This window comes from Hyalella azteca, unplaced genomic scaffold (genome assembly GCF_000764305.2).
Source record: "Hyalella azteca isolate HAZT.00-mixed unplaced genomic scaffold, Hazt_2.0.2 contig322, whole genome shotgun sequence".
Lineage (NCBI taxonomy): Eukaryota > Metazoa > Arthropoda > Malacostraca > Amphipoda > Hyalellidae > Hyalella > Hyalella azteca.
Window position 1 is genome coordinate 32,239 of NW_025930675.1, and position 21,452 is coordinate 53,690.

Genomic DNA, 21,452 nt, shown 5'->3' on the forward strand with positions numbered 1-21,452 from the left:
CAACACATGCATATTATGCATATTTATAACTTTATTGCTGTTTTTTTTTTGGGGTGGGGGAATTTCCAATACATTTACATCGGGGCAAATTTTTTCATTTTAGTATATTTTAGTCCCCAGTTACGCGTGGGGTTCAATTTATGCGATAATTTAGTTTATTCTTCTATTTTTAATTATATGTTGCCTAATTGATAGGAGATCCAAAACATACTTTAATTATCACGAGTTTAAAATATAAACGAGATCCCATTGCCAATTGGTCTCTAAATAGAACACATCTGCAGAACTGACAATCAACTTAGTCACAAAAACTTTTCAGACGAGCAAAATCGGCATGTTGATTGTGCTAGCTAGCTGCTCGTATATGCATGAGTATTTCGCAAATATGATAGCGTATTAAACAGAGCTGGGCAGCGCTACTTTGAAATGTAGCGGCCGCTACCGCTACCCGGGCGCTACATGTAGCGCGCTACTGCCCACCTCTGTTTATACGATCATTTAACAACTAACATGTTGACACTAGTAACAGGATGAGGTTGACAACATTATACCGAAATCTTTCGTACAGTTTTATTCTGTATTTTATATTATGTATGTATCATGCTTGTTTTTAGATAATATTTAATCCATTTAAGTAAAATCTAAAGCCTTTATCTATAAATGTAGCGGTAGCGTTGTAGCGGCAAAACCGCGTATCGCTACTTGAATATGTAGCGGGCGCTACCGCTACAATTGCTTAAATGTAGCGCAGCTACCGAAAATGTAGCGGCCGCTACATGTAGCGCGCTACTGCCCACCTCTGAGCGTATAACTCCTTCCATACAAAAAGATAATTTAAATTATAACTAGACGTCGTAGACGATGTATGAGTAACGAGTGGAGCGCAGAATTTGACAGCGTACGAGTTTCACCCCCACGAGTCTCTGTCGCAGTCCTAGTGCTTATGCTTGAAGTTCAGTGTACCAAGATTGGAGCAGAGAGGTGTGGTACCGCAAAAACAACAGAGAGTACCGCAAAAAGCTGTGAATGTTATGAAATTTTAAGAATCGACGACAGGCCTACGGCTTAATAAACGCTGAAACCGCGAAATTGTCTTATTGTTATAGCAAAACGGTCCTTTGCTCAATGGGCCCAGTTCGAAACCTGCCCATCGAGTCTAACACTTAAGCATACATGTCGTAGGGCTTTTTGAGTTTGTCTAAGTAGCGCGTGTTACATTATAAAACATACGAGGCACATTAATGAAAGAGAAATTGGAAGAATGGATTCTTAGACTAGTAGCGATCATTAAGCTTTTTCTAAAATCATTTAGTTTGGAGCGTTTCAACTTTACCCTCTCTTTTACATTCCGATTAATAAATTTTGCACACATTTTCATGTAGAAAAAATTGTTTTGCGATGATGAATTATAATTATATACCGGATATAACACAAAGAACCTGTTTGAATGAGATTCTCTGCAATCGAATTTTGGCGCGAAATCCGACGAAGACTCCTGAGGATTGTGGGTAATGTTGCAGCCAATCACGCTTAGCGATTCGTTGAAGCTCCATCTGTTGTTGCGATTGCGGTAACGTTATCGAGTCCGATAAAACATTTGCTTTAACATTACATAATGGAGAAAAGAAGAAAATAATACGACAACATTTTACAAAAGTCATATTTGGTTCCATTTTAGGCTTTCAAAAAGTCATTAAATTAGCTTTTTGGGGATTCGTGCGTGTTTCGGAAACAAGCGGGAAAGTGTGCTAGTAGCACACGTCGTGGAGTGTTATGCGGGTGCGGTTGTGTTTTCAGTTCTCGCAAAATATATAAAAATAGGTATTCGATATTGACCTTCCACAGGTGCTGTCAAGATTTGCCAATTATCTATGTTATTGAAGGACAAAGTTATTGCTAACAAACGTGCTTGACTCAAGTGGAGTGTCTAAATGAACTGTCAGATTAGGTAAATGCCACTGAGACTTCGTCGACAGTCAGTGAATTGCTCTACACGTCCGATTTGCCGTTGTGGATCTCCGCCATGCCGCTGTTGCATAAGAAACCCTTCGTGAAAAAGCCTATTCCAGTCGGCGTTTCTCCTAACGACAAAGTCTTCTTTTGCGAGCTTACCAATGAAGCATTTCTTGACTACGAGTAAGTGAATGTCAATTTTGATTTAATATATGCAAATTGCAAACTTTACATTGTTTAGGATTTGCCCTTGGGCCATGGCCGTTGGCATTGAACGGTTGAAGTTGAATTGATGCAGCCTGAATTTCCAGCTTTCTTGAATCCTGGTGCTAACATGTTTGTTTGTGAAGTTTTTACTTGGGCTGTGAATGTGATAAGTTAGTCCTTGATAGTTGATGCTGTAAGTCGAAAATATTTTATAGCTATTAGCTATTGTCTGAAGAGAAATTTCTATGTACAATCATTTTGCTATTTGACTTGCTCAAGATATTTCAAATATTGTCAGTAACTTGTAAGTTGCAGCTTGCAGGATTTAATTTGGGCAGTAGCCTAATGTATGAACAGACTCAGAGAGTCAGAGTCAGTGACTTAGTGGGATTATTGAATGTAAAACCTAAAGAAAGAACTTTTCTTCATGACAAGCTGACATTAGTAGAGTGACTAAGAGTTTTGAACTCAGTTGAAAATTTGGCAGAAGCCACCTGTCAAATGAGGCAAAAACACCTGTGCTCACTGTCACTTTCAGATGTTTTTATGGCTCATGACTAATTCCTTCAGTCAAAATGAAGAAAAGGCACAGTTTTGCCAGGCACTTCTGAAAATTGTCCAAGAACTGTTTTTTTTTCACCTACATTTAAAAAATTTTTTTTAGAACACAAAATTGTTGCACATGATTACCTGGACCTTTGTTTGAAAATTCTCCCCTGACCCCTCTAAATAGGCATCTCTATACTTAGGTTAAAGTTTAATGTTACGTAGGGTAAACGCACCATATTCTGACACTGGGTTATTCCGACACCCCTCAACTTTTTCCTTTATATTAAGCTTGGTCTTAGTTCCACATATGTGTAGGCCTAGATGGTTGAAATAGTGACGTCATACCATTGCGCGCCAGATTTCTGCAAAACACTAGGACTAGGTCTAGCAGTCCAAGTCAACTAGCGAGAACATCGAAACCCATATGAAAGTTGATAATTGACCTTGCTCTACTGAATAGTGATAAACTGTTTGTGTAGAAAGAATATTATGGTTTGAGACTTTTAAATAAGTGTTAATATATTAGGAATTCTTTGAGTATACTTGTATTTGCTGATTTTGAGTGGTAAATAAATTAATAGATGATTGATTTAACAGACGGTTTCAGACACATAAAAACTAATTCTGACACAGGGTGTTGAAATTACGACACACAGCCTGAAACAGGGTGTTGGAATTACGACACAGCCTGAAACAGGTTGTCGGAATTACAACACAGCCTGAAACAGGGTGTTGGAATTACGACACACAGCCGGAAACAGGGTGTCGGAATTACGACGCACAGCCTGAAACAGGGTGTCGGAATTACAACACACAGCCTGAAACAGGGTGTCAGAATTACGAATTATGATTTTGAAGCGCTGTCAGAATTAGTTTCACAATATGCCGCATTTAGTCACACACAGTGTCGGAATTCAGCGATTTTGTAGATTTGAATTCTAAAGGCTTTTAAATAAATATGGCAACAGTTTGTGACATTTCATCATTGCTGGCACATAGTGTGGTGTTTCAAGAGAGTGACTTGAACCAATCAGAACTGGAGTTAGCCATTTATTTCTTGCTTCGTCCTTAAGGTGTCGGAATATGGTGTGTTTACCCTATATATAGATAAATAGCATTTAGCAATTCTTTAACTCCCTTCTTGATCTCCATGTGCATAACATTAACTCCAGTCAATATAATTTTTTAATAATAATTTATGGCATTAAATTATAGCACTTTAATATTACAGTGAATACTGGGAGCGTTTGGTACTGTGCAATGCTATGGTGTGGACTTGTGAAATTACATCAAGACCAAACCTCACCTACCAAGAGGCCCTGGACTCAGAAGCCAAAGGCCTCAAGTTCATTACCAGCATCTCACCTGTGAGTGTTATTTTGTATCAACATGATCATGTTTTCCATTTGCCTCTAAGATAAATGCTTGCAAAAGTGATGATGATTTTGATTTACATTATCTCAATATAGACATATTTTGTTAGACTTCATTTCATAAAGAATTTTTTGTGTTGAGTCCATCCCTAGGGCATATTAATTAAATATCTATACCTGTATAAATAAGCAATCAAATTACAAGTTTGAAGTGTTTCTGACTTTGGTAAATAAAAATAATACTTCAAGGCTAAAGAATTGTATTTGGCTGTAATTTTACAGGCATTAAGGACTCCTCTACTGTACCTGGCATCATTGACACGGAGAGGCCGACAGGCTGACGTCAGTGAAGATGTTTTCAATCATTGCCGTGATAGGTATTTCCCTGGGGAACCGGTTGAAGCCATTGTCAATAAACACTGGTATGACTGCAAGGTAAGTTTTCATTATTTCCTGCAATTGGGCACTAAAGAATTTTCAGAAAATGCTTGCAATAAACTTTTGTGAATTTCAACAAGTTTCAAGTAACTTTTTCAAGATGAGTTGAAATACTACCTGACAATTGCATTATATATTATATGCATGCCAGCTTGGAAGCTCCTAAGAATGATTCATATCAGATCATGTCGTTTTTGGATAATTGACACCCCTTTAATTATGGAGATTAATTTTTTGTCCAATTTATTCTATGATCTTGCCAAAATAAGCATAGAATTGAGGGTATATACATGTTTTTGCTGCTTTGCATTATTTTTTAAACTTCTTGGTAAATTATAATTAATAATTTAATTTCAGGTGATACGAGTTATATACCCCACTGCTCAAGAAATTGCATGGTATGAAGAATCAATGGCTGATTCTGAGGATGATGTTCAAGCTGTTGTAAGTGAGGGTTCAAGTACACCCATGAAGAAAAAAGCCATTTCAGATCCTCTGGATCTAGATGGCTCAGAGTCCAAGCCTATTTGTCTTGATGACGATGAAGTTAGCAATGCTGACTCGGACATACAAGTTATAGGACTCAGGACGCCTTCGAAGAACAAGCAAGTTGATCCCAGCTCACCTGAAAAGAAGGATGACTACCCACCCTATGCCACCTTCAAGTACGAGGTTGAAGAAGTGCTTGCCTGGGATTATAAGACATGTCAGGTGAGAGACTTGTTGCATTAATTTTTTTCACATTTAAAGCATAAATTTGCTCTTCTACTCTCATTGAAAGGTATTTAAAGCAAGAATATATGGTTTTTCAGGCGCTTTCTTCAAATTGGTATTGGCGCCTGTTAATAAAAAATGCTCAGTGGTGAAACTTGTGTAGGTATATCTAATTTCCATTGTGTCTGCACAAGTTAGAAAATGCATACTATGCCAATCAATACTTTTTGAACTAATTGCTTTAATTGTAGAGTAAGTATGATGTTATAATAATTTTTTTATATCAATTTAATTTTGGGTTGCAGCGGCACATCGTTTCCTGGGAGCAGATCAGGCGCAGTAAGAATGTCTTTACGCGCGAGAAGTGCAAGCTGTTCCTCAAAATAGCTACTGAACTCACACCTCTTGGATACTGGCAGCTCAAGGTAAATGCTTTCCAAATCCTTGAACACAGTACCAGGGGATGCATGCCAGAGGTCAGTATTGCCCAAGACCAGCATTTCTTTCATAGTCCTTTCCGTGGGCAAGCCTGCTACAGGGCAGAGTAGCCCAAGGGATTATTTGCTAAAAGCCAAAGGTACTAATCCCCTTCAAGGAAATGAACTAGCAAGCTAATGCTAAGTAAGCCACCAATACAATCGCTAAAAGTTGTAGTTAAAACCGCCCAACAATCCTATCCCATGCCGCCTAACCTCCTCACGATTTTCGGTAAGAAACTCCCTACGCCGTACCACTGTTGGTGCACAGCCAGCATGCCAGCCTGTCAATTCGTTGCAGCGGTTTTTTCCCAGCATAACTCTACCTCCACGCTTACCCCGTCTCCCCGCCTTTTTGCACCGACTGCCAGAGGGAGCGCTGCTGTAGCCCAAAAATTTGACTCTTAAATCAGCCAAAGAGCCAATGCCAACCCTTTACATGCAATAGAAATAGTCAGCCTAACACCTATGCAGCTGTTCTTACTTGCCTCATCTCGCCACACCAGCTTGAAATAAGCAATGCCTCAGCCCACAAGCTGATACTCCAAACAGATTATGCCCAATAGCTCCTACACCAATGATTTAAGCCCATACCATCACTTCTTACAAATGCTGTAAGCCACAGGGTCCGCAAACTGCACCAGACTGCCGTAAATGGGAACGGCCACGCACCGGACTGTCGCATCACCTTACCACTTCGCAGGCGTAAGCCCAGCCATGACGTTCACCAGCATCTTCTTCCTCCACACCTACCCCCTTCTCTCCACCTTTCCGTGACGAGTTAGGTTAGGTAGGATATGCTTGAAACATGAGAAAGTATGGGAAACTGGGATAGAATGTGAAAATTCTTCTGCAAGCTGGTACCAAAAGGAGGGGGAGCAGGGGGTAAGTGTGGAGGTTTAGCCTCTAGAAGAATGGACAGGCAGGGGGTAAGTGTGGAGGTTTAGCCTCCAGAAGAATGGACAGGCAGGGGAATAGCCTCCAGAAGAATAAACAGGCAGGGGAATAGCCTTTAGAAGAACGGACAGGCTGGAGAGGTAGCAGTGTACTGATAGCTCTGTAGCGCAGGGCGTTCTTTATCAAAAGTGGTGAAGGGGCTAGGCTGCATGGAATAGAAATATTTTGGGGTTTAGCGTGCGTGTGGGTTACGACCATTGTTTTGGCGGCTTGCAGCTCATTGGCTCGCTGGTTTACATCCTTGAAGGGATTTAGTCCCTGTGGCTTTCAGCAAGTAATCATGTTTGCTAATTTGCTGTGCAGAATGCTCGCGCACGGGGTGAGGTGTGCTATTTCAGTCGTCCTCTGCCAGACAGCTTTTCATAGCTTCTGCTCACTTGACTGCCTTATGCTATGAAAAGAGGATCTATACGTGTTGTAACCTAACCTAGCCTAACCTAATTAGGATAAGCATTAAAGGTCTGCAAGGAAAGCCTCCAGCCAGCCATGGCGGTAAGGTCGATAGTCGGGGTAAGTGTGGAGGAAGAAGATGCTGGGGGATAGTAAGGCATGGAAACAGTGACGCTGGGTTCACGTCTTGCGGAGTAAGTAAGGTGATGACGCATTACCGTTTGGTACAGTTCACATTTGCGGTAATACAGCGTGGTCAGCGGACCCTTAGGATAACAGTATGTGTAAGAAGTGAAGGTATGGGTTAAAAATCATTGGAGAACAACGTATTGACCGTTAACTATGTGGAGTAGCAGCTTGTGTGTTGAAGCAGTGTTGATTTTAAGTTCGTGTGGTGAGATAGGTCAATTGACTACAGCTGCTTAGGTGCCAGGATGACAATATCTATAGCATTTAGATTTTAGATGGTTGATGTTGGCTCCAGGGCTGATTTGAGAGTTAATTTGCTGGTCTACGGCTGCGCACCCTAGTGCCAGATACCAGTAGGTAAAAGTTACTGTTTTATGCTTTCATTATTAGCTATTTACCACGTTTTTCTTAGCTTTGCTTCGTGTCTGTCAGTCTGTCATCAAAAATTCAAACCTTAATTTAGAGCACTTATGAAGATCCTAGAAACTTGAAATTTGATATGTAATGCTTATGCTGCCTAACAATTCAAGATTTGATCAATAAAAAAAAAACACTTTTTTTTAATTAAAAAACCTAAAAATTCACGGTTGGGAATTGAGTTTTTTGTCCAACATTCAGAGTTGCCAACCCTAGAAAATGATTTGAATTGCTAAACTAAAAAGTAGAAAATGAATAAATATATAAAAAAAAACATTTTTAAAAACCATGTTTTTCTGGTGGTTACAAAGCTAAAAACAATGAAATGAAAAAAAAAAATTTTAAAAACCCCGTTTTCTTAACGGACAAGAAAGAAAAACCTTAACTCTTACATAACATTCTACATAATTTTAATGTTTTGTGAGAGTTAATGTTTTTCTTTTTTGTCCTTTAAGAAAATGTGGTTTTTAAAAGTTTTATTTTTATTTGTTTCATTTAATTGTTTTTAGTTTTGTAACCACCAGAAAAATGTGGTTTTTAAAAATTTTTTTATATATATTTATTTGTATCAGTTATTCTAGGGATGTCTGTCAAACTTGGGCACACTGCTGGTTGCCAAGAGCTGGCTGATGAGTAATTTCTTGGTGGTAACATTGTTTTTGAAATATAATAGATTCATTTTCTGTGACATAGATGGAACATTATCAGGTTATTAGCATATATAAATTAGCTCTTGTTTCTATTTAAATGTGTTTCTGGTTTTAGCCTGACATCGCACGCAAGTACAAGATCAAGTTGCTGTCTTATAAGGATTTTTTCCCTGGCAATGAGCCCAAGTTTGTCGAGTCCAAGAGCAGAAAATTATCGATGAGCCTCAGTCCAAGAGGTCATGAAGCTCAGCTCAAACGGCAGAAGAAAGAAAAGAAAGAGTCGAGTTTGAGAGAGAAAAAGGAAGAAAAATCAAAGAGCAATGGTGAGGACAATGCTAATAAGAAACGAGGACGTCCATCGATTTCTGGCGAGGAGAAACTGTCACGTAAACTGTGAGTAATCTAAATGAGTTTTCAGCTGAATTTCACAATGTCTTCACTAATGCAATAAGTCGGAAAAAATGTAACTCATTACTCGCTGCAGTGAGTAACAGAGAGCGCATTTTCTCGTCAGCGAAAACGTGAAGTCACGGACGGACATGGCGAGCACAATAGTGGATTTTTTCCATAAATGAGAAAATGAGCTAAAAATTAATAACGCACTAAGTTTTTTTGTATTATTATTGCTATAATTATTTTTTTAGGAAGCCTATCCATTTACTGATGCTTTTTCTCCTCTCTGTGTGATCGACTTTAGCTGGCTGAATTTTTCCATTCATGATTGACGATTTGACGTATAGTACAGTATATAATCCAAATTATTTTTCTCTGTACATTATGTAAATATCTTAAACATCCTTCTAAAGTTTGTTAGCACTACGTTATTATTATTCTTTCATTTAGTTAAGAGCTGTAGCCATGATACTTTGTTTTTGATACCTAAACCGAATTGAAAAATTGCCGCCATTCTCCGTTTTTTTGCCGATTTGTCATGAAGAGACGAAATTATTCACCAGCTCAACCAAGTGAAAAAATGTGTCATAATTATAACAAACATGTCTGAACCTTGCAGTGAACGGATCAAGACCAAGCAAACTGAACTGAACTTTGCCCCGAGCAATGCGCCTCGTCTGACAGCAGAAGAAGCAGAGAAGAAGAGAATGGAGCAACAAAAAATAATAGAGCAACGTGAGCAGCATTTTGCCGAGATGAAAAATATGCTCAGACTCAGATTGGAGAAGGAAAAGGCTGAAAAGAAGCAGGAACGAGACGTGAAAAAAGAACAGCGGCGGTTGATTGCGTTGGAGATGAAGGAGTGGCAGAAGCCAAAAGAGGATCTCACTTGCGGCAATCACAAGGTGTGTTTTTCTTCTGCTCTTTAAGTATTTGCGGGAATTTGGGAATTATATTGTCTTACATCGCTACTATTTGTTAATTATAGTCTTCACATTGCTGGAAGTTTTTAAGAGTGTAAATGGTTATTTTCCTTGACACTGAATTAGTGCTTATAATTCTGAAGCATCCTCTGTCGTTTGTTTATATTCATTCATCGTATTAGCTTCTTGCATTGGATTTTACTTTTTAGCTGAGATTAAATTAAAAATTATTGTGCCAAATTTCACGAAGCTTGAATTTCATATGAGATTAGACAACTTTGACCTGACAGTGGATTTGTGTTTCTCTTGGTTATTATTTTTTGTCGCACTGACAATCATTTTGATTAGTTTTTGTTCGTATCAGAAGTTATTCACTCGTCTGCTTTTTGTTATTTTCCTTTTGTCACTTATTTGTTTTAAATTTTATTATGAAATCATCTTTCATTAGGATCTTGGTACTTTTAAATGGATGCATGACATTTTTCTCTCATTTCTGCTGGTTCTTATGTTCACGTTCTCTCACCAGCCTCTGCCTGTGCCCGCGGCCGTCGCATGTGGAGTCCCCAATCATTTGTTCGGCAGCTTCGTCTCGTTGTTGGAATTCCTGACATCATTCTCTGACGTGCTGGAGCTGCACGACGTCTACCCGCATGGCATCTCGTTCGAGATGCTCGAGAACGCCATCGTCACTAAGGAGGTTGCCGGAGTGTTCAATGACGTTGTTCAGTTGCTGCTCGGGGCCGTCTTCAGTTTACAAGAAGAAGAAGCTGAGGAGATTACGGCTGATACTACAATTGATGCTTCCTTAGGTGAGGCATGAAGATGGTTCTTATTTAAATAGTTTTTTTATTATGTATGTGAAGAGATTACGGCTGATACTACAATTGATGCTTCTTTAGGTGAGGCAGAAAGATGGTTTCTTATTCAAATAGTTCCTCAATATGCATGTGCTCTGCCTATAAGTGTTAGCTTAGCACTGCACTTTTTGAGGATGTATCTAGAAATCAAATTTGATATTTTTGTCTATGAATGTTTCACGAGTTTTTCAATTCTTAAGCATTATTAATCTTTTATTTTTAATGCAATGTAAGGAAATTACGCGCAACTGACGTCGCCATATTGATTTAGTAGTGGTTGAATCTTACTTAATGCCTGTGAACATTTTTGATAAGTTGATGAGTTCCAACATTATTTTGTATTGTTGTAATTTCAATTGAATGTCCAAAAACAACTTGGTACTGAATGAAAGGTTTTGTTTTACAAGATTGTGATTTTTTTCAATGCTCATTTATTAAGAAAACATAATTCTTTTAATATTTGCAGTGGATTATAATTTTCTGATGTTTGTTTGATTTCGATTAGGCGCTGAAGGAGGAGCAGTCGAGAACGACCAGCGCGCGGCTGCCGTCAAGTTTGCTAGCCTGGCTTCTCGCTTGCCAAGCCAGAATCACAGCACCAGCCTTCATCAGCTGCCCCTGGACGCCCTCACCCTCACTGAGGTGGTCAGGCTGCACATCCTTGCTTCTGGAGCCGACAACAACGCCAACTCTCAGTGGAGGTGATTACTGGTAGCTTAAGTTAAAATTCTGTGATATGGGTTAGAAATTTCTTGTGTCATTGTCTCCCAAACATGGGGCATTCTCTAGAGATCTGAGTTGCATAAAAATCAGTTTTTCTAAGGACCTGACCAGCTGAGTTTTCTTGAAAATACTTTGTTTTATGCAAAAGATTTGGATAAAATAACCAATATCGGATCTATGATACTTTTAATAATTTGATAACACGATTACGCATGTTGGTACCTTTTTTGTGAGTTAAAGTTTTTTATTATTCTAGTTTCTACCCATCGATTCGATAGATCTGTTACCTTACAATATGTACCTAGTTTGCTGTACTTTTTCTTACTTTTGGCAAAAATTTATATATATATTTTTTTTCATAAAAAAGCAATGATAGCCTGATAGGTAAGCAGGTACCCAGCGCCACCCTCGCATGTTCTCACTCTTCTAACTAAATGTATTCTTAAATACGCTTGAGTTCACCTCTTAAATAAAACAACACTACTTGAATTTAGTTAGTTAGATCTTAGATTCACGAAACATTTTGTGTTGCACTGAATTGACATCTATTCAGAATTTCAGTAACATAATTTTCTTGAACTATTTTATCTTGAATTTTGGGTTGCCTGAAAGTGTGCAAATCGTTTAAATTTTTCAGGCACTTCAATCGTGGAGGATACAAGCACTTGGATGATCCTGGTCTCCAGTTTAAACTTGACGAGCCTCAGATTGTCAAAGATTTGGCTGTGCGAAGCATCTTTGACTGTCATATTGGTGAGTTACTCCGCCCACTTCAATGTTTCTTGACGCTCATTACGCTATAGGTTTTATTGCATTGCATTTACTTCTGTTATTGCATTCTGTGCATCAGGGGCCGTATTATCAAAACTTCGTAAGTACGCAAAATCGAGTTACGAGTGGCTTAAGTGCTGACTTGATGACGTAACTCTAGAGGTGGTATTATCAAAACATTTGCGCGGGAAGATACGTAACGTAACTGTACGCCTGCTCGGAGATGAAGATGGTTTTGATAGTACGCTTTTAGCTAAGTCTTACGTACGAATGTTTTGATAATGCCAAAATTAGGGTATACTTACGTAACACGTAACTTTTTTGTCGGAAGTACAAAAAGTTACGAAGTTTTGATAATGCGGCCCCAGGTATCTAAAATCAATAAAAAATTGAAAACACAACGTTTAAAGTATAAATTTTGAGTTTGAAACCATTAATTTGAATGAAATTCCAATTCGAATATGGTAAAATTTCAAATTAGTATTGAATACACATTTTTACCCCACATGGTTCTTAAACTAAAGTGACATGTTAACTATATTGTCTTTGTAACCTTGGATGCTGATGTCCTGATGGTAATCTTTTGGCAGAGGAGAAGCTGAAGATACTGCAGCTTTTGATGCACCAGATCCTGACGTACGCCAGCGTGCGTGACAGGCTCGAGGAAGCGTTTGACAAAATTAGGGAGGTTAAAACAGCCTTACGTGAACACCAAACCTTGCATCGCAATGCCGAGCGCGAGGACCACGCGGCCCGGTATGATTATGTAGATATTTTTAAAATGAATCCTGAGTATCATTTTTAAGATCAAAACTAAGTATCTTTTATGTACTCGTAGATCATTGTTGGTGGAATTTGAATTTTTGAAAGCCTGCCGTGTATAATGGAATCCACACCAACTATTTTGAAGTATTGACCTAAAGTCCGAAAGGGATTTCTTATTTATGTAACTAGTGAATTTCAACTTCCTTACTCTCAGTATGTTGAAGAAAAAAGAAATTCGTCAAAAGAAATTGAAGATTCCTGGAGCTGCATCTGACGCTCAGGCTAATGGAGAAGAACCTGAAGATGAGGAAGAGAGAAAAGAAAGGGAAGAAAAGCTTGAGAAAAGCCGCGAGAAGCGTAAACAAGAATATTCAAAGAAGGAAGTGGAGCTACTGGACCAGGTTAGTTTGCGTTACACTAGGAGTTTCCATTTTCAAATTCAATAAGTTTTATTTGACAAGGCAATGATTTAAGGCAATTTAGGTGCAACTTTCATTAGCAGACCACTGCATATTTTTCGAAATGCAAAATAATTGTGATAGCTTGGTACAACGAATGACCATAAGGTATTGACTTTTGAACTATGAAACTCATGAGGCTTCATGGCATCATATTGCCTATGGTTTGTGTATCATTTGGAATTAATTGGTTCAGATCAGAACTGAAATAACTTTTTTTATTTGGACTCATTAAAGTTAAGAAATTGTAGCTATGTGTGTACGGTTCTTATTATTCTCCTGTTCTGTAATTTAACTATGGAAATTTTGGAACAAACTTCAGTGAAGGGTACTATATCTATATTGTGAAAGATGAAGAATATTGTTTGACTAATGTGAATAATTACTTGCAGCTGATGACATTGTCAGCGAAGTCGAATCCAATTCCTCTTGGAATGGACAGAGCGTACCGCCGCTATTGGGTCTTCTCCTCATTGCCGGGCCTGTTTATAGAGGACGATAATGCACATCCTGGCACATGCTATGATGTGGCCACCAAAGACATCTGCGATGTGCCCCCGGAAGAATGTAAGGAAACTCTAGCTCGTCTTCTACTTGAGGCAAAGCAGATCGTAGCACCTGAAGAAAATATTGAAGAAAAAGCCAACACAAGTGATAAGGAAAATGACATAAGTGCTCTTGCTTCGCCCCATGTGAATGGATCGCTTGCTAGCCCGTCAGCTAGCAAAGGAATTTCTGACAGTGTTGCCAACACCATCACACGAGTAATACACTCTCCGTTGACATCTTCAAAAGCTCAGAAGTTGCTTACGCCATCGAATTCGGTGACCAATGGCTCCCCCAAAAGTTCATCAAAACTCTCTCAAGTTGGAGCTGTTGGCTCGCCCAAAAGTGCTCTGAAATCTTCCAAAGATCAATCCATTACAAAGTTCTTCTCTAAATCTCTTAAAAGCCCGGCAGTTAATGGTGAGACTATTTCAACTGACGCATTGAAAACTAAAACCAACCTTGAAACTGACGCAAAAGATTCGTTTGCACAGTCGGAAGCAACCTCTTCAACTCAGGTCACAGATTCTAAGATCCAACTGAGCAATGAGGCCGAAATCAAACATTCTTCTGAAGATATTAAATCAGAGCTTGAAATTTTTGGCCTTTGTACAGCCAATCCAGAGACTTGTCCTGTTCACACTCAAAATAACAATAGACCGAAGTGGTCATTTTTCCACAAGGAAGAAGATATCCAAGCGCTCATTGATGGCTTGAACGAGAGAGGCGAAAGAGAAAGTGCCCTCAAGCATAATCTTATTCTCTTTAAGAGTAAAATCGACGTTAACATCAAAAATTGCCCCGTGTTTATCCTCAACCCTACTGAGGTAAGTCGCTATCTCCATTTATATGCATCAAATTGCATCTTTGCTGATTCTCAAAATTGTGTATATTTTCTTTATTTTGATTAGGTAACATTTGAATAGTTTTTAGATACGTCTCGATATTTTTTAAATAGATGCAGACTTTGGCTTAATTGGGCAACTGACCGCCATTTTTTTCCGTAATGCTCAAGTGTTTTTTCCTTATCTAATTAGGACACCGAGCATGATATTGTCGTAAGGAAGTCAAAGAGGACGGGAGGCAAGAAAGGTGGTGATGGAGATACAAACCTGAACTTCCCCATCGGCACTCCTATTGATCGCATTTTGGAGCTCACCTTGAGGGACATGATATTGGAAGTTGAAGAGAAACTCTTCGTTGGAGTTCTGGGCAGATTGCAGGTACCTGATCGCAACCTTTGGCGCGAGAGTGTCATTGGAGAAAGCAGTGCAAAACTTGAATGTGACAAACTTAGCTGGGGTGGAAAGGCAAGAATAGCTCAATTCAAGGCAGATATAGGCTTGGAAACAGGCTCGAATTCATGTAGCAGCACAAACACCAGTGGTGATGAAATCGCCCTTGAAGACGCGACGCGGAATAGCGTTGTGCGTCAGCTGGCTACTGCTTTGTTGCAGGTTGCTCAGAGTGTTGATGTAAAATACCTGAAACCGCCTCTTGCAGAGACTGATAAAGCCAAGAAAAAAAGAACCAAAGCAGAAAATAGGCTGCGCAAACTCGTTGAAAAGAGAGATAAGGAAAGAGAAGAGCAACAGAAGTTAGAGAACGGTGCCAATTCAGATGATTCTGATTCTGAATCGGAAATGGGCGATTCTCATGGTATCAGTTCAATATCAGATAACACCTTGAGATTGCCCCTTGAGCGCTGGGAGTTATCTCTGATGTCCAGTGTTAGCTTTTCACAGGTTTTCTTGCACTTGGCAACTCTTGACAATTCTGTTACTTGGTCGCGATCCTTGACAAAGACACGATGTCGCATTTGTCGTAAAGGCGGTGATCACGATAAAATGCTTCTGTGTGACGGATGTGACAAGGGTCACCACATATACTGCCTTAAGCCAAAGCTCAAATCCATCCCTGACGGGGACTGGTTTTGTGACATATGTAGACCAAAAATAAAAGCCAAAAGCCCTAAAAAGAATCGAACCATATACGTAGAAGACGACGACGAAGAAGAGGAAGATGATGACACTGAGGAAGAAGAACTTGATATTGAAAAGAATGGAGATGCAGAGGAAGATTTTGAAGCGGCCGGTCAGGAAGACGAGGAAGAGGAAGATGGTGGATTTGAAGATGATGTTTGTGATGCATGCCGCATTGGTGGCACCCTCATCCTGTGCGATACTTGCCCTCGCTCTTTCCATCGCGAGTGCGCCGCGCTCAAGAAGATCCCGCGCGGCAACTGGAGCTGTCCTGAATGTACTGCACCTCAGAGTAAGTCCTGCCGACTCAATTGGGAATTCATGTTAGGAGTTAATTTACAAAGCTAGATCAGATATTTGTTTGTAAGATTTGAAATGCATTGTGTAATATTTCGTACAGAATAACAACGTTTCGATTATATAATGAAAAGTTTAAAGTCATTATTGAATATATGATAATTTATTATTTCTAATTTTTGACGGTCAATTCTGATATGTCATAAAATTTAATAGGGTCCAATTTACTTTTTTTCTGCTTTGGATGCTTTTCTGCACTCTAGATGTTCATACTTCACTATAAATTCTTGTGTTCCAGTTGATCGGACGAGAAAGACCAAAAGCGACGACAAGTCTTCCAAGCAGAGCACAGAGGAAGGGAAAAGCAAGCGAGTCATTGAAGGCAAGGGAACGAAGTCCCAGGCGGCCGGTGAGCGCGCCAGCAACAGACGCAGTGCTCCCAGTAGCCCTGAAACTGACGAAGATGAGATCAGCTTTTCCAAGCGGCGTCGTGCTCACAGCAGGAGTCCGAGGTAATTAATCCTGCTATATAGTAGTGGTTCTTAAAGTCAGAAGACCGCGGTTCCAGTTAATTAAGCAGTACTGCTACAGTGGCTCCAAAACTTGTTTCCACCTAGTTATCTAATTTGCTAGGGCACAGTAAGCCTGTTACATTTTCTTTGAGGTTTTTAACATCGTGCATTGACTTTTTTATCTCTTCCATTACTCTCGAATAACTGATAAATTTATTTCCCTATGAAGTCATTCACTACAGTTTGGAAACCGCTAACCTATAACGATATTAAAACTTGTCCACATAACGTAGTTGGATTGTTTTGTAAACCCAAAAGACCTGGGGCCATACTTTCAAAAAAGTTAAGAGATCGCAAGTTCACTAGCCAATCATTGACGGCCGTCAAGCAAAATCCACCAATCATAGACAAGAAAATAGAGCGGAAGTACTTACGTTCACTTAGCGAGTTTTGAAAGTATGGCCCCTGCAGCTAAATTTGAGGTTATAAACTTTGTTTGTTGTTTAAAACTGGATGAATTAGTTGAGATGTAACAATTTTTCATTTTGTGCAGAGCCCTGTACGTGTAGAAATTTTGCATAGTGGTATATGATGCCCACTCTTGATATTTTTTCAAGTGTTAAACTTATTTATATCTTTTGTATATGTGTCAAAAGTTTTAGTTTATGTTTGAAGCCTTATATCATAGATATGTAGACGCTATTCGAGCGCGTATACACAACGCATGAATGACATCATATGAATGAATCACTGGAAAACCAACTGACTCTAAAAATTATTCTTAGTGGGAGAATACCAAGACTTTCCAAAACGTGAAGTGAAAGATAGTTACGGTCAATCAAATCGTGCAATTTAAACAATTGTCAACTTGTGAATAAAAAGTTGATATAAAATGCGCTAAATAGTGTTTTCACATGTTGAAACAAGAGCCGAATTTGACTTCCATGTTACGTTTAATGGGGGTTTTGAACAGATTTTTTTTTTACCTAAGCATAAATTAAATTTGTTTGATTATATCTGGATTGTGGAAGGTGGTATTCAGGGTACATGGATTTCCTAAAAATTGTAGAAATGGCAGCCATGATAAAGACTTGGGCTGACTTGCTAGGAATTTATAATCATTATTGACATAAAATTCAATGCTTCTTATAACTTGAATGAACTCCTTAATGAACTTTTTTTAACCTGCCGTTCGATCCACCAACGTCGTCTGTAGAATCGTTCGACTCTACGAAAATTTCAATCTATGAATTTTCTGGTCATTTAATTGGACGTGCTTATAATCGTGTACTTATCATTCTTGTTCTTTGATAGCGAGGAAGTCGAAGTAAGGACGACGTCTAAACGCAAGCGATGTGAGAAGCCAAGCGAAGGCACTGCGTCTAATGGCAACAGCAAAAAGACCAGAAAAGGCAACGCGTCTGACTTGCACTTCACTGCCCTGCAAACCCTTCTTACTGATGTCACTCGGCACGATGATGCCTGGCCTTTCCGTAAGGCCGTCAACAAAAGACAGGTGAGTGACTTGATGAAATACTAATGTCAATCATTCACTGAGAAAGGTAGCGGGAAAACTGAAATTCAATAAACCGTCAATGAGGCATGTTTTTTTGACGCCGTTTCATTATACCAGTAAATGGTGATGGGAGTGAGACTTATTTGTGGCTTTTATTACAATATGGCTTAATTTAATTGTAGAATCATGCAATTCACGTTTAAGTGGTTCAATTTTACCTATGTTCGCAATGCAACCTCAAAATTATCCGTCATAGTTATTGCGATTCTAGAATTACTGATAGAAATTGAAATAATCGGCTGCATTCGAATAAAATTTCATTTCTGCCGTTGTCATCCGCATCTGGTAATCTATCAATCGATCAAAGATTTAAGTAAAATGAGCTAACTGTTCTTCCCGCTTCTATGTGTTCAGCTAGCTCATTAATTACGGCAATGGATGAAGATGGTTTTTGTCAATAATATTTTTTTTCTGTTACAGGTTCCTGATTACTACCAAGTTGTGAAGAAGCCCATGGATTTGCAGACAATGAAGGAGAAGCTTGTTGGTTCTGAGTACTCGACGGATGCAGAATTTTTGGCAGATGCTCTTCTGATTTTCCAGAACTGCCAGCAGTACAATATGGAAGACACAGACGAATACTTAGCAGGAGTAAACCTTGGCAAATACTTCAAGAAACGCGCTCGGAAACTAGGGCTTGATATCGACACTGATCATGATGAACTACCCCCTTCCAAATCCAAGAAATTACCTGGAGTCAAGAAGAAACGACAGGCCATTTGATGATAGGGGATCGCGATGTGATTGCTCTGAAAATGGATTATCAGGGGAACAATTTTGAATGTATTTCAATCGAACAAATGTTTGTTAATTTTAAGTGTGTGACTCGTTGCAGGCTAACTGTTGTTTCATAGTTGCAAATGAATCCACGTGATCTTTTTTTTTCTATTCAAAATGTCAAGTTTCACATGCGTATTTTGTTTCAACATCGGCCGAGTTGGCAACAATTACTGATCGCATTTTCCTTTGAACTTTAGATATTTACCGTTCAGCTAGCTGTTCATTCGATGCCGAGCTTGTTTTAAACGTGTCGACTTTGTCGAAGAGAAATTTTGAAAAAAATTAATGCATATTCTGTCGTAACAGGTCGACATGCCCGTATCATAATTCAATTGTATCACGGTAAATATATTTAGCACCTTGATTTTGAGTTGAAATACTTAGGGGCTTTCTTCATTCATCCTGACCTGAAAATATTTTGCTAATTAATGTGTAGACTGATTGCTTGGTCAATATTATCCTCGTGTGCCACTGGTACTCTTTAAAGTCATCAGTGTCAAATGCCTTTGTACATTCAGGGATTTGATCTCTCTCTGTAGTTTCACATATCAGGAGGATGGGTTGCATGTTGTCTTTGCAGCGTTATTTATATTTTGCCTTTCTTGCCATGCAAGGATCATACACAGCGCATAGAAACTAAACCTGGTGTTTATTCGCTCATTCAGGCACAACTGGTGCAAGCGAAGTGTAAATCGGCAGAGCTTCAGAAAGTTAATTTTCTATTGGGAAATCGTTGATGTATATAATTAATGGAATTTCTCGTTACGGGTTGCACAAGTGTGTATCGACGTATCGATGTGTAGATATATACAATGCTCTGGCTTCATAATTTTTCTGTAAATATAGTAAAATCTCGTGTAAAAGTTGTCCGCGTAGTTTCAAGCAGCGCGAGAGCCACGTAATGTTGAAAAAGTTGCCGATTGAATACCTGCAAGCCGATAGACGATGCAGTTGGTAGGCGTTATCATTCCAGCTCAGTTGTTTCAATCAAGATGCCGCCTAATTATTATTGGGAAATTTTTGTCGGCTTCACATAATAAACTACTTTCATTTCATTAATAAACAAAAATATTTGTCGAGGGAATATTTATTTCCAGATTATCAAATGATAGCGTCTCGGAAAGAACATATTGTACCCGAATTGTATTCAATTGTTACAAGGATGGCGAACTTGTTTATTTTAAGCTTGCAAAATATGTTGTGGTGTCTTGGTTTGCTGATCAACTTTGACCGTGGCGGGAAACTGGAAAGACCCTAATTATTCTAGTTTTCGATAGGTCAAATAATGTATAGACCGCACGAATTCACGGCTTGAGTGACATTATTGCAATTTTCGATAAACTAGGTGGGAAATGAGAGTTAAGAGTTGAATATCAAGGATTTTATGACGATTTTTTTTCTTATTTCTTAATGGTTTCACTTTGCGAGCATCTCTTTAAGCATTTTCATCATGAAGATGCTTTAACCGATTGTCGATCTTAGACATTTACTTATGAAATACAGCGTACCAGCGGTAAATTTCAATACAGTTCAATGCATATCAACTCTTCAAGTAATATTTACCATACTCCTACCTGACCATTTGAGCTGTTGATCTCTTATAATTGTTAATCGAGGTTCAAATCAATGTTAGTGAATGAGTATTAATGGTTTTGTCCTAATGTACCTAATTGGATTAATTTTTCTTTTGTTGACTTACCATTGCTTCAAACACCGCTCGAGCCCTGTACACTTGCAAATACAGGATAGGATGTATTGGTCATATATTTTGTGTATCTTGGTATTAAAGCAAGAATAATAATATATTTTTTTTTTTTTGTCCTACCGTGTCGGGTGATAGAAAGCTTTAATAAACTTACAGAGGAGAAAAGCATCAGCTGCTGCCTGAAATGCACTAGCTTTTTTTTCCATCCCCTCAGGGGGAACTTCTGACGGGTGTCTGCTCGTGAGAAGTCTTATGGGATTTCGCGCTCCTAGGGGGATTGTTCCTGAGCGCCCCACCGCTGAGCTCGCGGTGTCTGACTGCAGATCTCAGTTGTGGGGTTAAGTTATTGTGTAGATAGGATTCCTTACATTAAGTTATTATATAGTTAGGATTACTTACATTTCCCGTCTCTGTCTCGTGCGGGCGGCCGACGTCCCGTGTGAGCGACCTCTTGTTCGAGTGTCTTCATTTATTTTTGCTTTTCACCTGTCCCTCCTTGTCATTTCGTCTCTTTGAGATGCTAACGCTGCTTTTGAACCAGCTTCAGAGGGCTGGACATCTGAGACCTTCCGCCCCTTGTGGATGATGAACAATTTTTGATTTTAGAAACTTGATTATCGAGGATTTGGATTTGGATTTGGGGCGTGGTGACTCTGAGAAAAAGAATTTCAGGGTCAGGCCTTTGCAACGGCCATCAGCCACGCATCACATTTTCATTTGTTAGTAAGAAAAAGAGAAGGGAGACCTTCCACCTCTTTGGTGATGTACATCTTGACTTTCGGTGCGAGATAGCTAAATAGCTGAAAGGCTGAAGTGCTAGTAAACATGTGGCCCCTAAACTAACTGTTTTT

At 39.0% G+C, this 21,452-nt stretch overlaps 1 protein-coding gene across 1 annotated transcript; it reads left to right on the top strand.

Annotated features, from left to right (window-relative positions):
• The first annotated feature begins 1,541 nt into the window (after positions 1-1,541).
• LOC108670516 (bromodomain adjacent to zinc finger domain protein 1A) lies at positions 1,542-20,697 on the top strand. The gene is made up of 17 exons (XM_018157991.2): positions 1,542-2,136; positions 3,941-4,076; positions 4,365-4,517; positions 4,878-5,231; positions 5,540-5,659; positions 8,429-8,706; positions 9,326-9,611; positions 10,156-10,438; positions 10,992-11,187; positions 11,847-11,962; positions 12,571-12,736; positions 12,960-13,146; positions 13,596-14,576; positions 14,787-16,023; positions 16,327-16,540; positions 17,855-18,056; positions 18,537-20,697. Exons 1-17 carry the CDS (start codon positions 2,024-2,026, stop codon positions 18,837-18,839), a joined length of 5,325 nt encoding a protein of 1,774 aa, XP_018013480.1. The 5' UTR covers positions 1,542-2,023; the 3' UTR covers positions 18,840-20,697.
• Positions 20,698-21,452: the final 755 nt, after the last annotated feature.